This window comes from Lissotriton vulgaris, chromosome 9 (genome assembly GCF_964263255.1).
Source record: "Lissotriton vulgaris chromosome 9, aLisVul1.2, whole genome shotgun sequence".
In the NCBI taxonomy this organism is placed as follows: Eukaryota; Metazoa; Chordata; class Amphibia; order Caudata; family Salamandridae; genus Lissotriton; species Lissotriton vulgaris.
The window spans coordinates 251,304,531-251,322,876 of record NC_141697.1 but is presented as its reverse complement, the minus strand read 5'-3'; the positions used below and the strand labels follow the sequence as shown (position 1 = coordinate 251,322,876).

Below are 18,346 nucleotides of genomic sequence, written 5' to 3'. Positions count from 1 at the left end.
TTTTGACCTCCTGTCATGATTTTTTGTCCCGAATTTTGCCCCTTTGTCCTGAATTTTTCCACTCACCGTCCTGCATTTGCACCCATGCCAGTTGGTCACCCTATTGCTAACTGAGCCACTTTTACTTTGGTGTCCGGGTCTTATTTCCTGATCCGTTCCGACCCTGGTCCTTCCCGTAGAAGAAACCGGCTCGACCGGTTTTCACCTGAAAGGCTCTGGTATAGACCTCGGCAGGGACATAATTCCTGTCCTCTTTCTTCTTTCATGAGCTCAGCTGCATAGCAAATATTACTGTCACGTGGTCGTTTCTGTAGGTCTCTCCGTTGCCTTTCTCAGGCGCATGACAGACGCTCGTCCTTCCTCCGTTGCGCCGCGTAAACCAATCGAAGTTTAGGGAAGGGAGGCGGTGGCTGAACTACCCAATAAAGACAGTGGAAGTGCAACACGGCTCTTTTGCCTTGTCAGGACTGGGTCAAAACAGATTTACCTTAGGCCAATCGCAAGGGTGCAGTTCTATTGAAGGCTTCTGGTCACCAATAGGAAGGACTTTAGCCGGGTCAAAGTGGTGAAAGGTTGAACTGAAGATTAGAGTCTGGAAGCAAGATGAGGGCAGCACGGGCACTGAGGGTAAGTGTGCTCAACTTAATATTTAGGAGGTAGCTTCTGTTAACCGGCTCACACCGCATAGTGGTGGGATAGACCAGTGTTTGTAGTAGAACTATAAACTGTTCATAAAGTGAGTGGAGAGATTAAAGACTGGGCTGCATGGGGACCCAACGTGCGAAAATGTGAAACAGGTCAAAAGACTTAGCCATTTGTAAAGCGGTAGTTTTCTATGTGAAGAGCTCCTGGATCATACGGGTTGGAGTGGGGTTGAGTAAAGGAGTCTAGTATAAAACTACTACCGAGGGCGATAGGTTAAGGACATGCAAGGTGGTTATATCGGCCAAGCGGCCCATGTCCTGCATACATCCAATCCTAGCTTTATAACGTATAGTGTAGTACATTATATACTTGGACTAGTAATTTTATTGCATAAGTGGTATGAACGTGTTTTGGGTAAGTGGTGGCATACCTTTAGTAAGTGCATAGGAACTTAATTTTAACTACCCCCGTTCACCTGTAAACAAACCTAAACATCATAGATAATATGGCTGTGCCTGAACAAAGCCTTATAGTTACTTTTTATTGTCTTGCTGTTTCGGCGTTTGTAGCTTGCTTCTGCCTCCTTGAGTAAGCCTTGACCACTCTCTCTTGGAAAGTCACTTGACTAAAAAGAGCGGCTTGTTTATTCTGGTTTCAGGGAGCAATTATTTGCTAACTTGCTAGACTGGTGACAAACAGTCCCTACAATGGTTGCAGCCCTCTTGCAGCCCAGTAACCATTAAGGGCCCAAAGAGCCACAGTCACAGGAGTTTCCCGAATCTTTGGATGAGAGATTAATGTATAAAAGTGAGTTCTGTGCCCCATGTTTGAATGAATTTTATGAACAATTTCAGTTCGCCAGGATCTTTTGTGCAAGCGTTACAAAAGAGAGCCAGCAGATAAAGTGGCATGGCGACTAAGTGGCACTGAAAGCAAAGTGACATAATAAAATCCAGAGCTTTATGCACCTAGGCTTCTTAAAAAGTTCTCTAAGCAAATATTTGTAAATATTGGAAGTGAATGGGAAAAAGGGTGTGGATAAACAGATGGGCAAAGGTGAGGATAAAAGTAGGGGTGCAAGGTGACACAATACTGAAAATAGTAAGATGACAAAGTGAAATAAAATATTGGGAGCCTTTAGTTTTTTTTTATGGTGACTGACACTGTACATGACGTGTAAACAGTTATGGAAAACGCATCAGTATGCAAAGAAAAGATTTAGGATATTCATGGTTGAAACAAGCAAAGGGACGTTAAAAAACAAGCACAGAAGTTGTGAAAGTGGAAAACGAGCATGGACAAGCACCCATTTGCAACACGCTGTTTATAACAAGAAAGCACAACTATATTCAAAGAACAGCCATCAGAAGGTCCTGCTATTTGCAAAAAGGAAGTAAAAATACAGTGCAGAGAATTCACAAAACTTGTAGTCATTGCGGTCAAATGAAATGTTTAGTATACTGGAAAGAATATCCTGAAGAAAGATGTAAATGCTGCTGCTTTCATAACTGTTAATGTGAGGTTTTTTTTTTAAGCTGGATCTGAAAATCTTGGGAAGAGGGACCAAGTCTGAGATGGACGGATAGGGCATTCCATATTGTATGAACATTGTGACGTGGTGATTTGCCATAGTTAGGGCAAAGAGCTGGGGCAATACATTTCTATTTTCACATATTTAGACAATACATTTTCCTGCACTGACTGCAGTTAGCTAGGGCAATACATTTCCCTTCATTGCTTGCAAATTGCTGGATTAATACTCTTTCCTCCATTGCCTGCAAAAAGATGGTGCAATACATTTCCTTCCAGTGCCTTCAGATAGCGGGATCAATACATTTTCCTCCTTTGCCAGGAAATAGCGGGGCATTACATTTCGCTATATTTGCAAATAGTTGGATCAGTCCATTTTCCTTCACTGTTTGCAACTACATTAATCTCCACTGCATTCAAACCACTGGGGCAATGCATCTTGTTTAATTGGTTATTCCTAGCCGTGGGACTACATTTCCATCTATTTGTAAATAGTTTGGGAAACACATTTCCCCTCTTTGGATAAAACCATGTGGTCTTCGCTTTTCTGCTTCAGAAGTATCCCATATTTCCAGCATAAACCTAATTAGTACTTCCCTTATTAGGGGATTAAGCCAAGAAATCGATGAAGAGCAATGGATCCATCCTATTCTTTATTTTTACCTATATCTTACACACAAGAGCACATTCTTGGTGTCATGAGTTACCTTCCCAAGAGACCATTGAGTTTGTTGCTTATTGTGACACAGCACATCTTTTCTTCTGCCCTGGGGGTTACAAACTGAGCAGGACTACCATACGACCCTCGTGACTCTGCACCTTCGCTCATTGCAGCTCATTTTATTACTAGAACTGTGTACCCAGGGCTTCAAGAGCCCTGGGTTCTGTGAGGAACCCACATGATAGCTTCTGTATTTTCACCACTTATGGTCATGGCACGATCCAACCTTGTCTCCAGGTGCTTTAGGGAATCCTAGAGTCCACCTCGACTTCAGTTGATCCAGGGCCTGTCTCTCAGTCTCTCGAATTTTAAGAGGTCTTCACTTCTCTTCTGAATGAGTAGCTTGGTGTCCTTTCCAGTTGCTCTGGGAGAAGCCTACAAGGCATCTCAAATGTAGCAAGAATTCAGAGTAATTAGTCTCTTGGGCTATGGTATTTTCTCAGTATCTGTCCCTTTTTAGCTCTTCATCAGCCGTCTTCAAGATGCCCATGCCACACACCTGGGCACACATGTTGTCCAAGTATGCCACCCAAGTCTCTAGAGGCAGCCAATCCGTACATGCATGCTGCCAACTGCAGTAATATTCTGTATAGCCGACATATAGAAGAGTTTATGCTTCCATTGCAACCCATTATATAACTTGACCCTTAGTTTGCACACCACTCTGACACATACCCTCATGGTACAGAATTGACAGATCTGACCCAGATAGTGCTGTTCTAGGCTTTGCTTTACGACTTACATTTACCAGCTGTTAGTCCAAAAGCTAGAAGTGAACGGAGTCAAGACTACAAATCTCAGAAGGCTCCGAGTTGTTTGATGAAGAGCCAGGAGTGGACATTTTAATATCACAGTGGCCTGGACTCACCCAGTAACACTAACATTGTACTGGCTCTGATCTTGCCTGTCGATATCGTTTTTGTGTCCATGGGTGATAGTGAATAATGTGCTTTGGGGGTGGTGGGAATGGGTTTACTCTGGAAGGTAAAGACAGCTGTTGAAGGATGTTGGTTGGCCTTGTGAGCCGTGCCTTATCTGCTCCATCCACAGTAACCATTTCTACTAGATCTTACAACTATTTCTAGGCAGTTCGCTGAAATGTGTGCTGTGGCCGGACCGTGTCATCACTGATATGTATGTAGCAGCATGGGTCCAGAAGGACATGATGCACCTTACTCTGCTGCAGCTCACCTATTATTGAGTTCTGTTTTATAGTGCAATACATTTTGACATTTATTTTCTATTTTCAGTTCGATGTCTGGCTGAAAAACACTTCTACTTTCTGATGTAGATCTGAAGTGGTGAGCTGAATAGATACCTATTTGCAAAGTCTTATTAGTAACGAAGACCAACAGCAGGTCCCTGAAAAGCCACTGGAGTTTTGTCCTTCAATGAAACAATGCTGCTTAGTCGTGTGTTATGGGAATGGATTGAATGAGCCAGAAAGCCCCAACTCGCTCGCTGTAGGTTTATCATATATCCATACTTTATCCAAACTCTGCAACAGCCACGTGCTAAAGCAAGGAGGATCTTTGACAGGCTGTGATTGTGTCGGTCAAATATTTGATGTGAGAGAGTTGGTGGTCAGAAAAGGCTGCTCCATTTGCAGACACATGTGCTCATCACACCTGCTTAGGAGGTTAAGAAAAAGTTCGACTCCTTGGCCATTCATTGTTTGGTGTCTGTGCTCAGACTCGGCACTTGGTAACTCTGTACTTGTGAATAGTGCTTTACGTTCAGGCGGTGATAAGTGCGTCTCAAACTACCCACCTATGTACATTACACCTGCTCAGGTCAAGGCCCCATCCCAGCTCCACCTCTGACAAGATAGAAATGTATTCACTCATACATTCTTACAAAACTATATTTTATTGGTGACATGTGTGAGAAGTTGGCCCGATATGCAACGTTCGCTATTCTAGCGACCGCTATGTATCGTTCCAACGACCCTTATGGTGTTTGGTTGTAAGTCAACCTATAGACCAGCTATCCTAGTAGCGTGGATACGAGCAGTCTAAGGCTAAAGACTCGAGAGGGCGCGTTAAGCCAGCCGTTTACCACACATGTACCCCTTGAACACCCAGTGAAAGGACACCACACAAGTGTTATGAAAATAAACAGTATATTTATTAAGAATCACAACAGCCCTGTACTCTTTATGAGGACAGGGTACTAAGCACAAACCAAATCTCTTAGGAAAATACTTCAAGTGCACAAATCAAACAAGTGTCCGAGGACACGGAAAGTTTAAGGTCTCGGGCGGACCCGATAAGGCAAGTCGGAAGCGAGGGACTCAGGACCCTAGAGTAAAGAGGCTATGCAGGCACCGAAATGCCGAGTTACCTAGCCACGAGGGCTGCGGCTGCACAAGTCTTACAGGCGTCGGGGTCTTCGCTGACGAGCCAGGAGCCGGAAGAAAAGGAGTTGCTGGCCGGCGACCAGTGATGAATAGTTCGTAGAGATCCAAGCCTGGATCAGAGATTGATGATACCTGAAAGCAGAGGGGACCAAGTTCGTACTACTAGCCAGTAGTCAGAGGGTACCAGGAAGGCACCGGTTGGCCGTCACCTCGACCAGGTGAGTGGGCGACGCTAGGCTCTGCAGTCTCACGGACCAGGAGGCGTTGTCGGCGACCACGGCGGAGGTGCGAGCTGTCCCACGAAGGATGATGCTGTCGGTGTCGCTGGGCCCAGGATGGGGCAACAATCCTTGGCAGATCTCAGGGCCACGTGGTGGGCCTAAGATGGCGTCTTGAGTGGACCAGGAGGGCCCGGGGTGCTTCTCGCAAAGATGGAAGCAAGGGCCAGTCTGGAGCAACCAGACCAGCAGAGTTGATTGTCGGATGTCGTCACAGAAGGGCACAAGCCAGCGGCTAGTGACCAGACAACGTGCTGAGCAGCGAGCAGAAGGGCCCCACGCAGATCGTGGAGATGCTGGGAGACTGCACTTCGGTGCTGGAGCGGCTCAGGGTCGGGGCTTCTCGGACCCCAGAGCACTCACCAGAGAATTGCTTCGATGGTCGTGCTGGTTAAGAGCGTGCAGGCTCTGATGATGGCCGGTCCCTCGAGGTCTCGTCGCACCCACAGATCACAGCTGAGCTGATGACGTGGGTAGAGGTCAGAGGTGCCAGGGAAGCCGGTTCTCGTCTAGCTGGGCCGTCGGATTCCTTGAGGAAGGACTTACAGCAAACCGCAGAGTTCTTAGATGGTGCCCGCTGATGCAGGGTGACTACTCCTTAGTCACAAGGGAGAAATCTTGAGAAGAGTCTCTAAGTCCTTTCGTAGAAAGTATTCTTGATTCAAAGATGATCTAATTTGGAAGGGTCCCCGCTCCGGTCTTTATCCTAAAGAAACGGGTGGGTACATGACTAGGTCCTGCCCTAAGGGTGGGACCAGAAAGGGGGGTAGTTACACCCCTCTCCCCTGCTGGACTTTCCCCAGGCCAGGGCTGGCGCCCCTGGAACTGGTTCTGACCGGCAGATGCGTAGTGAGCACCGGGGTGCCACTCCGCAGTCACCTTCTCGCAAAAGCCCTACCTACCCAGAATACACAAACCCTGTCTGGGACGGTGCGAACACCGCCCTCGACAGGAAACCCTTTGTCCAAGCTCTCCTCGCTGGAAGGACTCCCAGCAGCAGGAGGTCAGACTCGTCTGTGGTGGCAGCATCCATTTTGTGGTGCTGAGGCTTTAGTTAACTTTAACCGGGGTTCACAGTTACGTACATGTCGTGTCCCTCTAGAAGGGCGGAATGCTAACCTCGTCGCCAGAATTGGTGAGGGGGCAGCATCCTGATTCGTATGACACCTTACTCGACATGCCTTGATAACGCGACACCGAAGTTACCGATGTGGTACGTGTTATCATGGAACAGCCATTGGGTCTTGATTCCGCAAGCTGCAACCGGGCTCGGCTCGGGCCAGAACCTAGTTCACACGAGCCCACGCACTCTGCCTTCAGGATTGTCAAGGCCTGCCATAGGAGTGACTGATAGGAACTCGGTTGTCCATTGTATGGTTAGATATAGAGCTACTATACCTAAAGCAAAGGGTGATTACACGACTTTGCCCCAGCTGTCATGCAGCCAGTTGTGTCAAATTTAGGAGGCCAGCCAGGGGTGGCATAATACATGCTGCAGCCCCTGGCGGCCCTGGGTACACCTATGCCCTGCGTTACGGGGTCTGATAAGGTGGCCCAGTACCAATTGGTAAATGCACCTAGGGTACATATCGTAATTTAGAAAGAGAACAGCCAGGCTGTGGGTCTGATTGGCAGGCCCACAGCCAGAGAAAGTCGTAAACCAGTGAAACAAAAGCAAAAAAATCTGGGTGATCATAGGATTGCAGACCCTACTCTCCTACATGACCCCCCCCCCCCCCAAACGTCGGAACAATAAGCTAACCTTGACCAGGTGAGTCTTCTTGTTCTAAGTGGAAATATCTGGAGAGCCCATCGGCATTGCCATGATCAGTACCAGGTCTATGTTCCACTGTAAAGTCCATCCCCTGTAGGGAAATGGACCACCTAAGCAGTTTGGGGTTTTCACCCTTCATCTGATTTAGCCATAAGAGGGGCTTATGGTCGGTCTGAATCTTGAAGTGAGTGCCAAACAAGTATGGCCTCAGCTTCTTCAGGGCCCAAACCACAGCAAAGGCCTCCCTCTCAATAGCTGACCAATTCTTCTCTCTAGGGGTCAGCCTTCTGCTTATAAAAGCAATGGGCTGGTCTTGACCATCAAAATTCAGTTGAGAAAGAACAGCTCCCACACCCAACTCAGAAGCATCTGTTTGGACAATGAATGGTTTGGAGTAGTCCGGACTCTTGAGGATAGGTGCCGTGCACATGGCCTGCTTTAGGTCATCGAATGCTTTTTGACAGCTCGCTGTCCACTGAACCTTTTTTGGCATTTTCTTACTTGTCAGTTCATTTAATGGTGTCACAATTGAACCATAGTTCCTGACAAACTTCCTATAGTAACCAGTCAGGCCCAAGAAAGCTCGAACCTGAGTTTGGGTGGTTGGAGGAGCCCAGTCCCTGATTGACTGTATCTTGCTCTCCAGTGGCTGAACCTGGCCTCCACCTACAAGGTGGCCCAGGTATACAACCTGTGTCTGCCCTATCTGGCACTTGGTGGCCTTGATAGTGAGGCCTGCCGCTTGCAGAGCCTCTAACACTTTCCGCAGGTGGACCAGGTGATCCTCCCAGGTGGAGCTAAAGACAGCAATATCGTCAAGATACGCCGCACAGAAGTCATCCAGCCCAGTAAGGACTTGATTCACCAACCGTTGGAAGGTGGCAGGTGCATTTTTCAGACCAAAGGGCATCACCACGAACTGATAATGCCCACCAGGGGTTGAAAATGCGGTCTTAGGCTTGGCGTCCTCAGCTAACCTGATTTGCCAATACCCAGCTGTCAGGTCAAACGTACTTAAGTAGTTGGCTGAGGCCAATCTATCGATAAGCTCGTCTGCCCTTGGTATTGGGTGGGCGTCAGTCTTAGTGACTGCATTGAGACCCCTGTAGTCTACGCAGAACCTCATCTCTTTCTTACCGCCCGGGGTGTGAGGTTTCGGCACTAAAACTACGGGACTAGCCCAAGGGCTGTCCGAGGGTTCAATGACTCCCAGCTCCAACATTTTCTGCACTTCACTCTTGATGCAGTCTCTAACGTGATCAGGCTGCCGGTAGATTTTACTCTTAACGGGCAAGCTGTCACCAGTGTCGACCTCATGGGTGCACCAATTGGTCTGACTGGGTGTTAGAGAAAACATATGTCTGAACGACTGAAGAACCTGTTTACAGTCGCTCTGTTGATGTTCGGAGAGGCTGCCACAAAAGACAACACCATCTACCGATCCATCGTCAGGATTCTGAGTGAGCAGGTCGGGGAGAGGGTCACTCTCCTCTTCCTGTCCCTCATCTAGGGCCATGAGCAAACTCATGTCCTTCCTGTCGACATATGCCTTGAGCCTGTTGACATGAAGCACCCTGTGGGGGCTCCGGGGAGTTCCCAGGTCGACCAGGTAGGTGACCTCTCCCTTTTTCTCCAGGATGGTGTAGGGCCCGGACCATCTGTCCTTGAGTGCTGCTGGGGCCACTGGCTCCAACACCCACACCTTCTGTCCGGGCTGGTAAACAGTCAAGACAGCCTTTTGGTCATGCCAAGCTTTTTGGAGTTCTTGGCTGGCCTTAAGGTTTTCAGATGCCTTCTCCATGTATTCAGCCATCCGCGAGCGGAGGCCAAGCACATAGTCCACTATGTTGGCTGCAGGCTTTTTGAGAGGTCTCTCCCATCCTTCCTTCACCAAACACAGGGGTCCCCTTACAGGATGTCCGTACAAAAGTTCAAAAGGGCTGTAGCCAACCCCCTTCTGTGGGACTTCTCTGTAGGCGAACAAGAGGCAGGGGATCAGGACGTCCCATCTACGCCGAAGCTTTTCTGGTAGTCCATGAATCATCCCTTTCAGGGTCCTGTTGAATCTCTCAACAAGCCCATTGCATTGTGGATGATAGGGTGTAGTGAACTTGTAGTCGACACCACATTCCTTCCACATAGCAGTTAAGTAGCTCGACATAAAGTTTGCACCTCTGTCGGAGACGACCTCCTTAGGGAAGCCCACTCTGGAGAATACTCCAACTAGGGCTCTTGCCACAACAGGCGCTGTAGTGGTCCTAAGGGGAATAGCTTCAGGATACCTGGTGGCATGATCCACTACCACCAGTATAAACTTGTGCCCTGATGCTGTTGGTGGTTCCATGGGACCGACGATGTCGATCCCCACCCGTTCAAAGGGCACCCCCACCACAGGCATTGGTATAAGGGGGGCCTTTGTCGTGCCACCTGACTTACCACTGGCTTGGCAAGTGACACAGGAGCGGCAAAACTCCTTGGTATCTTCGTTCATATGAGGCCAGTGAAAGTGTGAGACAAGCCTGTCCCACGTTTTCGTCTGGCCTAAGTGACCTGCTAAGGGAATCTCGTGGGCCAAGGTAAGTAGGAAACCACGCTGAGACAAGGGTACAACCAGCCTCCTGGTCATGCCAGGCTTGGGGTCTCTTGACTCAGTGTACAGGAGTCCATCTTCCCAGTATACCTTGTGGGTACCTGTGGCGTTCCCAGCAGCCTCAGCAGCAGCCTGCTGTCTGAGGGGTTCAAGAGAAGGGCAGTCTAACTGGTCCTTCCCCAGGTCTTCCCTTGAGGGTCCCCCTGAACCCAAGAATTCAACTTGATCAAGTTCGAACTCCCTAGGCTCAGTTTCCCTCAATTCTTGTAGGTCAGCCTCCTCTGAGACTTGATCCACGACCTGGGGCAAGGGGGAAGGCGCAGCCTTAACCCTACTGCTCTTTTTCTTGGGAGGTGTCTGGTCCGTTGTTCCAGGACCCAGCACCTGTTCAGTGGAGCATTTCCTGACCTGTGACCTGGTCACAGCGAACACATGTGCTGGCAAGCCTAACATTTCCATGTGAGTCCGGTGCTCCACTTCTGACCATTGTGATGACTCCAAATCATTGCCCAACAAACAATCCACTGGGAGGTCTGAACTAACTACAACCTTCTTTTGGCCAGTTACCCCTCCCCAGGAGAAAGCTACAATTGCCATACTGTGATTGGTAGTGACATTGCTTGCATTGGTCACCAGGAATTCTGTACCTGGCATGATCTGTCCAGGGTCCACAAAGTTAGGCGTCACCATGGTGACGCTGGCACAAGTGTCCCTATAGGCCTGAGCCATCTTTCCATTTATGAAAGGCGTCTGTCGGTATTTGCCCAAAGTATTGGGACTTACGTCGGGGGACACGTCCACGTCCCCTGTACTGACAAGGACAGCCTGAGTGAGTGTGCCAACTAAGTTGTCACGCCCCTCAGAACCCAGGGTTAACCCTACTAAACCCTTGGGAGGTGCACTACCACTGCTGACTGTACTAGGGGGCACAGGTGCCTTAGGGGCTGCAGTGGCAGGAGCCTGCCCTCCTCCTTTCTTGGTGCACTCACTAAACCAGTGAGATTTACTTTTACAGTACTGGCACCATCTTTTGGATTGGCCTTCTTTCTTCTTTTGGGGAGCCTGACCCCCACCCTCTTTGGGTTGTTGGGGACCTGTCGAAGACTTCTGGTCATTTTGTTCCCCCTTAGAATCTTTACCCTTTTGGTCTGCTTTCTTCTGACCACCTTGATTCTGGCCCTGGTTCTGTTTAACTCTTGTACGAACCCATCTGTCTGCCTTCTTTCCCAATTCTTGGGGAGAGGTCAGATCCGAGTCGACAAGATGCTGATGCAACAACTGGTTCTGACAATTGTTTAAAATTTGTTCTCTCATCATCAAATTATACAATCCTTTGTAATCAGTAACCTTACTGCCCAGCAACCAGCCCTCAAAAGCCTTAGTGGCACAATCGACAAAGTCAGACCAATCTTGAGACTGCGTTTTCTGGGTATCCCTGAACAGCACCCTGTACTGCTCAGTGGTTAGGCCGAACCCTTCAACGAGTGTATTTTTCAAGACTTGGTAATCGTTAGCGTCCTCTACCCTTGTGGTGAGGAGCTTGTCTCTTCCTTTTCCTTCAAAGGAGAGCCACAAGATAGCTGCCCACTGACTCTGGGGAACACCCTGCACAGTGCAGGCCCTCTCCAAAGCAGTTATCCATTTGTGGATGTCGTCCCCTTGTTTAAAGGGGGGCACTATCTTACCAAGGTGTTTCGTATCAAAACTCCTTTCCCTATTGCTAGGTACATTGCTGCCACCAGTGGGGACTACCCCACTTAACTGTTGCTCTCTAGCAAAGGCAAGCCTTTCTTTGGCCAGGGCAAGTTCTTCCCTTTCAATCCTCAGATTAGCTGCCCTTTCCTTAGCTTCGTACACTCTCCTCTGAGGGGACGTCATCCCTCTTTGAGAAGAGTTGTGAGAGCCATTGGTTTGAAGGGATCTGCCAGAGTCTCTTGACAGAGATCGGGCTCGTCCATTCCCAATGTTAAGCTGACCTGATAGCGGCCCCAGGGGTCCCCCAGTACCACTGTCATGTCTGCTTAAGTTGGACCTGCTTAGTCTAACGACTTCTACCTGTCCCTTATCTGCCTCATCCCCAGAGGGATCCTCATCCTCATCATCCTCCACATCTTCGTTCTCAGTTGCGAGGTGGATGAGGTCAGGATCGTCTCTGGTTCCCTCGAGGGGAGGCATGTCTCCTTCTGGATTAGAAGAGCTGGGAAGGGTCTCAGCTTTTCTGGCATCATAAGTCTCCAAGAGACCAATCAGAAAGGACGTTGTGGGGTTAGACCCCTGCTTGATCTTCCTGGAGTGACACACTTGTCTTAACTCCTTGAAGCTCAGCACAGTATATCTCGAAGGGATGACCTGTGGAGGGTCAACTGACACAAGGGGAGACTCAGAGTTCCCTCCTTTGTCCGACATACTGTTTCTAGTGTGGTGTAAGTGATACACCTACCTACACTATGTGTTTACCTACTGTTCCCTTGCTAAGAGTTGCGGCCAAGGTGTGCTAAGCCTTGAGGAGCTGCAACAGCTGGTTCAGTAGAACTCAGAGTATTCTAAGCTTTAGTTATATGTACTAACAGTACTTATGTGATCTTTCAACAAGATATTCTTAGGATACGTGTGGTAAAACAACAGCAAGCTCAAATCCCAACAACCGCTGCTCACCAATGTGAGAAGTTGGCATGATATGCAACGTTCGCTATTCTAGCGACCGCTATGTATCGTTCCAACGACCCTTATGGTGTTTGGTTGTAAGTCAACCTATAGACCAGCTATCCTAGTAGCGTGGATACGAGCAGTCTAAGGCTAAAGACTCGAGAGGGCGCGTTAAGCCAGCCGTTTACCACACATGTACCCCTTGAACACCCAGTGAAAGGACACCACACAAGTGTTATGAAAATAAACAGTATATTTATTAAGAATCACAACAGCCCTGTACTCTTTATGAGGACAGGGTACTAAGCACAAACCAAATCTCTTAGGAAAATACTTCAAGTGCACAATTAAAACAAGTGTCCGAGGAAACGGAAAGTTTAAGGTCTCGGGCGGACCCGATAAGGCAAGTCGGAAGCGAGGGACTCGGGACCCTAGAGTAAAGAGGCTATGCAGGCACCGAAATGCCGAGTTACCTAGCCACGAGGGCTGCGGCTGCACAAGTCTTACAGGCGTCGGGGTCTTCGCTGACGAGCCAGGAGCCGGAAGAAAAGGAGTTGCTGGCCGGCGACCAGTGATGAATAGTTCGTAGAGATCCAAGCCTGGATCAGAGATTGATGATACCTGAAAGCAGAGGGGACCAAGTTCGTACTACTAGCCAGTAGTCAGAGGGTACCAGGAAGGCACCGGTTGGCCGTCACCTCGACCAGGTGAGTGGGCGACGCTAGGCTCTGCAGTCTCACGGACCAGGAGGCGTTGTCGGCGACCACGGCGGAGGTGCGAGCTGTCCCACGAAGGATGATGCTGTCGGCGTCGCTGGGCCCAGGATGGGGCAACAAGCCTTGGCAGATCCCAGGGCCACGTGGTGGGCCTAAGATGGCGTCTTGAGTGGACCAGGAGGGCCCGGGGTGCTTCTCGCAAAGATGGAAGCAAGGGCCAGTCTGGAGCAACCAGACCAGCAGAGTTGATTGTCGGATGTCGTCACAGAAGGGCACAAGCCAGCGGCTAGTGACCAGACAACGTGCTGAGCAGCGAGCAGAAGGGCCCCACGCAGATCGTGGAGATGCTGGGAGACTGCACTTCGGTGCTGGAGCGGCTCAGGGTCGGGGCTTCACGGACCCCAGAGCACTCACCAGAGAATTGCTTCGATGGTCGTGCTGGTTAAGAGCGTGCAGGCTCTGATGATGGCCGGTCCCTCGAGGTCTCGTCGCACCCACAGATCACAGCTGAGCTGATGACGTGGGTAGAGGTCAGAGGTGCCAGGGAAGCCGGTTCTCGTCGAGCTGGGCCGTCGGATTCCTTGAAGAAGGACTTACAGCAAACCGCAGAGTTCTTAGATGGTGCCCGCTGATGCAGGGTGACTACTCCTTAGTCACAAGGGAGAAATCTTGAGAAGAGTCTCTAAGTCCTTTCGTAGAAAGTATTCTTGATTCAAAGATGATCTAATTTGGAAGGGTCCCCGCTCCGGTCTTTATCCTAAAGAAACGGGTGGGTACATGACTAGGTCCTGCCCTAAGGGTGGGACCAGAAAGGGGGGTAGTTACACCCCTCTCCCCTGCTGGACTTTCCCCAGGCCAGGGCTGGCGCCCCTGGAACTGGTTCTGACCGGCAGATGCGTAGTGAGCACCGGGGTGCCACTCCGCAGTCACCTTCTCGTAAAAGCCCTACCTACCCAGAATACACAAACCCTGTCTGGGACGGTGCGAACACCGCCCTCGACAGGAAACCCTTTGTCCAAGCGCTCCTCGCTGGAAGGACTCCCAGCAGCAGGAGGTCAGACTCGTGTCTGTGGTGGCAGCATCCATTTTGTGGAGCTGAGGCTTCAGTTAACTTTAACCGGGGTTCACAGTTACGTACATGTCGTGTCCCTCTAGAAGGGTGGAATGCTAACCTCATCGCCAGAATTGGTGAGAGGGCAGCACCCCGATCCGTATGACACCTTACTCGACATGCCTTGATAACGCGACACCGGAGTTACCGATATGGTACGCGTTATCATGGAACAGCCATTGGGTCTTGATTCCGCAAGCTGCAACCGGGCTCGGCTCGGGCCTGAACCTAGCTCACACGAGCCCACGCACTCTGCCTTCCGGATTGTTAAGGCCTGCCATAGGAGTGACTGATAGGAACTCGGGTGTCCATTGTATGGTTAGATATAGAGCTACTATACCTAAAGCAAAGGGTGATTACACGACTTCGCCCCAGCTGTCATGCAGCCAGTTGTGTCAAATTTAGGAGGCCAGCCAGGGGTGGCATAATACATGCTGCAGCCCCTGGCGGCCCTGGGTACACCTATGCCCTGCGTTACGGGGTCTGATAAGGTGGCCCAGTACCAATTGGTAAATGCACCTAGGGTACATATCGTAATTTAGAAAGAGAACAGCCAGGCTGTGGGTCTGATTGGCAGGCCCACAGCCAGAGAAAGTCGTAAACCAGTGAAACAAAAGCAAAAAAATCTGGGTGATCATAGGATTGCAGACCCTACTCTCCTACAACATGCACACTGCAATACCTAATTGCTTCTAGGCACAGCAGCATAGAGATGGCACACCTATTGGTGATTGCCGGGGTTCATGCAGGCTTTCCTGTTCATTTTCAAAGGGATTCTTGCCGCCCTGCTTGGCCCCATTAATTGATGCCTTGTCCCCCCCCCCCCCCCCCCCCCCCCCCGTATGCTGAGAGACCGGGCAAGACTTCAGAGGCTACCTTCTGTTTTACACACTGTAATTTCCAAGTTGCCAAAATTCAATTTTCCATACCAGTAGATGCCAGGACGCCTGCCGGCTCCCTTACTTGTCTCCCTGATGCAGTCCAATGAAGAGGATCCTACATCGAGTGACTTGCCGAGATTCCTGCAATTTCGCCTCTACCATAATTTTTACCTTTCAAGATTCAATGGAACTACCAATTGCTCATCAACCCTTGTGAGGACTTGCTAGCGGCTGATACAGCCCGTCTCTGCTGGCCACGCAGTATTTACCTTGATTCGCTCCATGATTAATCATGTGAAAATTTTGTGGAAACCATTGTTCCTCCACAGAGCCATACTATCAGCCCTAATTGTGGTTCGCATTCACTGATGGACCGGACCCCCTCCCCCCCAAATACTTAAATTATTCATTGCTTTACCAGATACCGGGTGCTCTAGCTCCCGCCCTGATGATGACCTCCTAGGCCTAGAGGTCGAAACGCTGTCATCACCCGACTAATATAGACTCCAATAACAGTAGAATATTTGTATAGACAGGAGTCCTATGTCTTTTGATTAGTGGCGCACGTGGTTTTGTTTAGTTTAGCACCATGCACCTCTTTTCTCACAGCATAAGCACCAAATCTTTCTTTGACTAAACAAATACTGTTAACCTGATGCACTACATAATTTAATTGCAAAAGATTTTCACTCTATTCGGCTTGTTTTTTAATGTGCCTTGTTATTTCTGTTTGCTGTCTTCTTATTACATAAGACTTTTTTTCATTTTGTTAAAACATTATATCCTAGTGCACCATTGTTTCTTCAAAATACACCTGTGGTCAAAGCGATGACTGCGTGAATTCAACAGCGTTGCTTCGACTGCAACTTTTTCAGGCAGGAGGGCAGAACCGACTATACTCTTGCAGATTAGGGCAATGTCACATCATTAAGGAAATAAAGTAAATAAGTTATGTAGTTCAGGTTGTGCGTTAACTAGGTTTCAGTGTGGGAGTGAAGTTCAGAGTGGTCAAGGGTACAGGGACTGAGTCCAGTAGAAAATAGCGTGTTTAGAAATGCATCTTGCAAGCAATATAAAGTTTTACATGGAATTGTACATTAAACAACATACCGGTGAAAGAAATTTGAGCAAGGAAAAACTTCCGAAGGTGGATGTTAGACGAAGAAGGCTTGGATCAAATGTTTAGAACAAGTGGGTCTTGAATCTCGTTCTGAGCGGCATTGGAGAGTTGGAGTTGGAGTGTTTGACGTACCTGGGCAGGTTGTTCTAGAACAGGGATACTCAAATACGGCCTGAGGGTTGCATGTGGACCTCATGACCTTTAATTGCGGCCCCTGGTGACCAGCATGCTGTTCACTTGACAGTTCAGGAACATTCCGAAAGCTGTTAAAATTGCATAAATAAAAGTTTTCTGGTTTCACATTTTGGCATTCAGCCACCTTTAGATGAGTATATCTTTCCCTCTCACTTTATACAATAGAAGTTAATGCTTTGACTTTCATGCTTGGTGCATGATAATAGAGGATTGGCGGTAGACAAAAGTCAGGTGACTGTTTGTTGTCCACGCTTTGTATCTGCTTCACATCCCCCTACGCCCACCTTTCATTACCATGACTCTCACCCCGCTGGCATAAGTGCAGCCCTCCGGTATGCTGCAGACAGTACTTTGTGGCCCCTGGGTAAATGTTTGTGAGTACGTACCCATGTTCTAGATTCGGGGGAGCGGGAGTTTTTGGAGGTGACTCCTGATTGTCGGCCACCTCTAAGCGTACATCTGATTGTTGGGATAATCAGGAAATTTTTGCCAGCTGAAACTAAGTTGCCTAGTTGGGATCCAGTTTACCCTTTTACTTGTTGGGTATTTGAGCGCAGTTCCTTTGATGCTTTTGTGAAACAAATACTTTTCAAGGTGGATCTGAATTTCACTGGATGAGAGTATAGGTTCCTACCGTTAACTGCTAATGGTTCATGTTTTAGGCCAAATAATAATTGTCCAGACACCTTTTGCGCCAACTGAAGACTTTTGATTTGGCAGGTATTTCATGGTGCCATACAGTCCCATAATCTAGAACCTAGTCCCATAGGGATATTGGGGATCAGGGATGCAACTAGAGCAGAGCTTCGCTGGGGGCTAACATTCCCGCCTGGGCTGGCCCTAGCACTGGTCGCACACGGTGCAACATTTGTTTTTGTGCGCCCAGTCCCCCATTTTTCCTGCTTTTCCATGAATTCCCTCAATACCACTTGCCAACAATGCACCTAATCTCTATATAGCACCTTTCTGACAAACCTTTCATTTTTTTATAGCGCTACTCCTAGTACACACACACATTTCTGTGATCTGCATGGTACACGTTCTTTGTAGCACGCACATTAATCCTCTGCACTGTGTGGGTAGCAGGAGTGCCCATGTGAGTGAACGGTGAGCCATGCGACAGTGTGAGAGTAGGGTAAGAGGAGTGATTGCAGGGTGAGTGAGGTGACCATATGGTGCAGATGTAAATGCAGAGTGGGATGAATGAGTTAGTGATGGACTTGTTTGAGTAAGATTGCAGATTGAGTAGTGAGGGGGACATGTAGGTGAAGTGTCACAAGAGTGCGGTGAGTAGTGTGTTTGTGTGACTACAGGGCGAAGAGTGTAAGTGTATTGTGAGTGAAGGGTGATTGCTGTGAGTGCATGGTGATCAATGTGAGTGCATTGTGATCGCTGTGAGTGCAGGGTGAGCGTGAAAGTGAAGGGCAAGAATGAGTGAGTTGTCTGAATGCAGGCTGCATTCTCAGACACTTGAAGTAACTCAGCATGCTATTGACAGCGGTTTAGAGTTTCAGATGTAAGTTAAACTATTGCTATTATGCACAGCTTTAAGTAGGATGAAAAAATTGGGGAGTGTATGAAGCTGGGTTTCTTGATGTGCACGAGGTCCCTACCTATCAAGTTCCCAGGGCCTGTGTTCTTTCCCAAAACTGTACCTTTGTACCCCTAATTGGCACCTCTCTGGCCACACGTAAGTTCCTTATAAAAAGGTACCAAGGGCACTGTGACCAGGGAAGACTTGCAAGGGCTGCAGCACATATGTCCCCCTTAGTGGTCCTGT

General features: G+C 48.8%; 1 protein-coding gene across 1 annotated transcript in view; it reads left to right on the top strand.

Annotated features, from left to right (window-relative positions):
- Window positions 1–477: 477 nt before the first annotated feature.
- The window catches only part of ALDH6A1 (aldehyde dehydrogenase 6 family member A1), a 105,701-nt gene continuing 87,832 nt past the window's right edge, over window positions 478–18,346 (top strand). Inside the window, exon 1 of the mRNA XM_086937475.1 lies at window positions 478–627. Within this exon, the coding sequence (XP_086793601.1) occupies window positions 604–627 (24 nt within the window). The 5' untranslated portion in view covers window positions 478–603. The remainder of the gene's footprint in view (window positions 628–18,346) is intronic.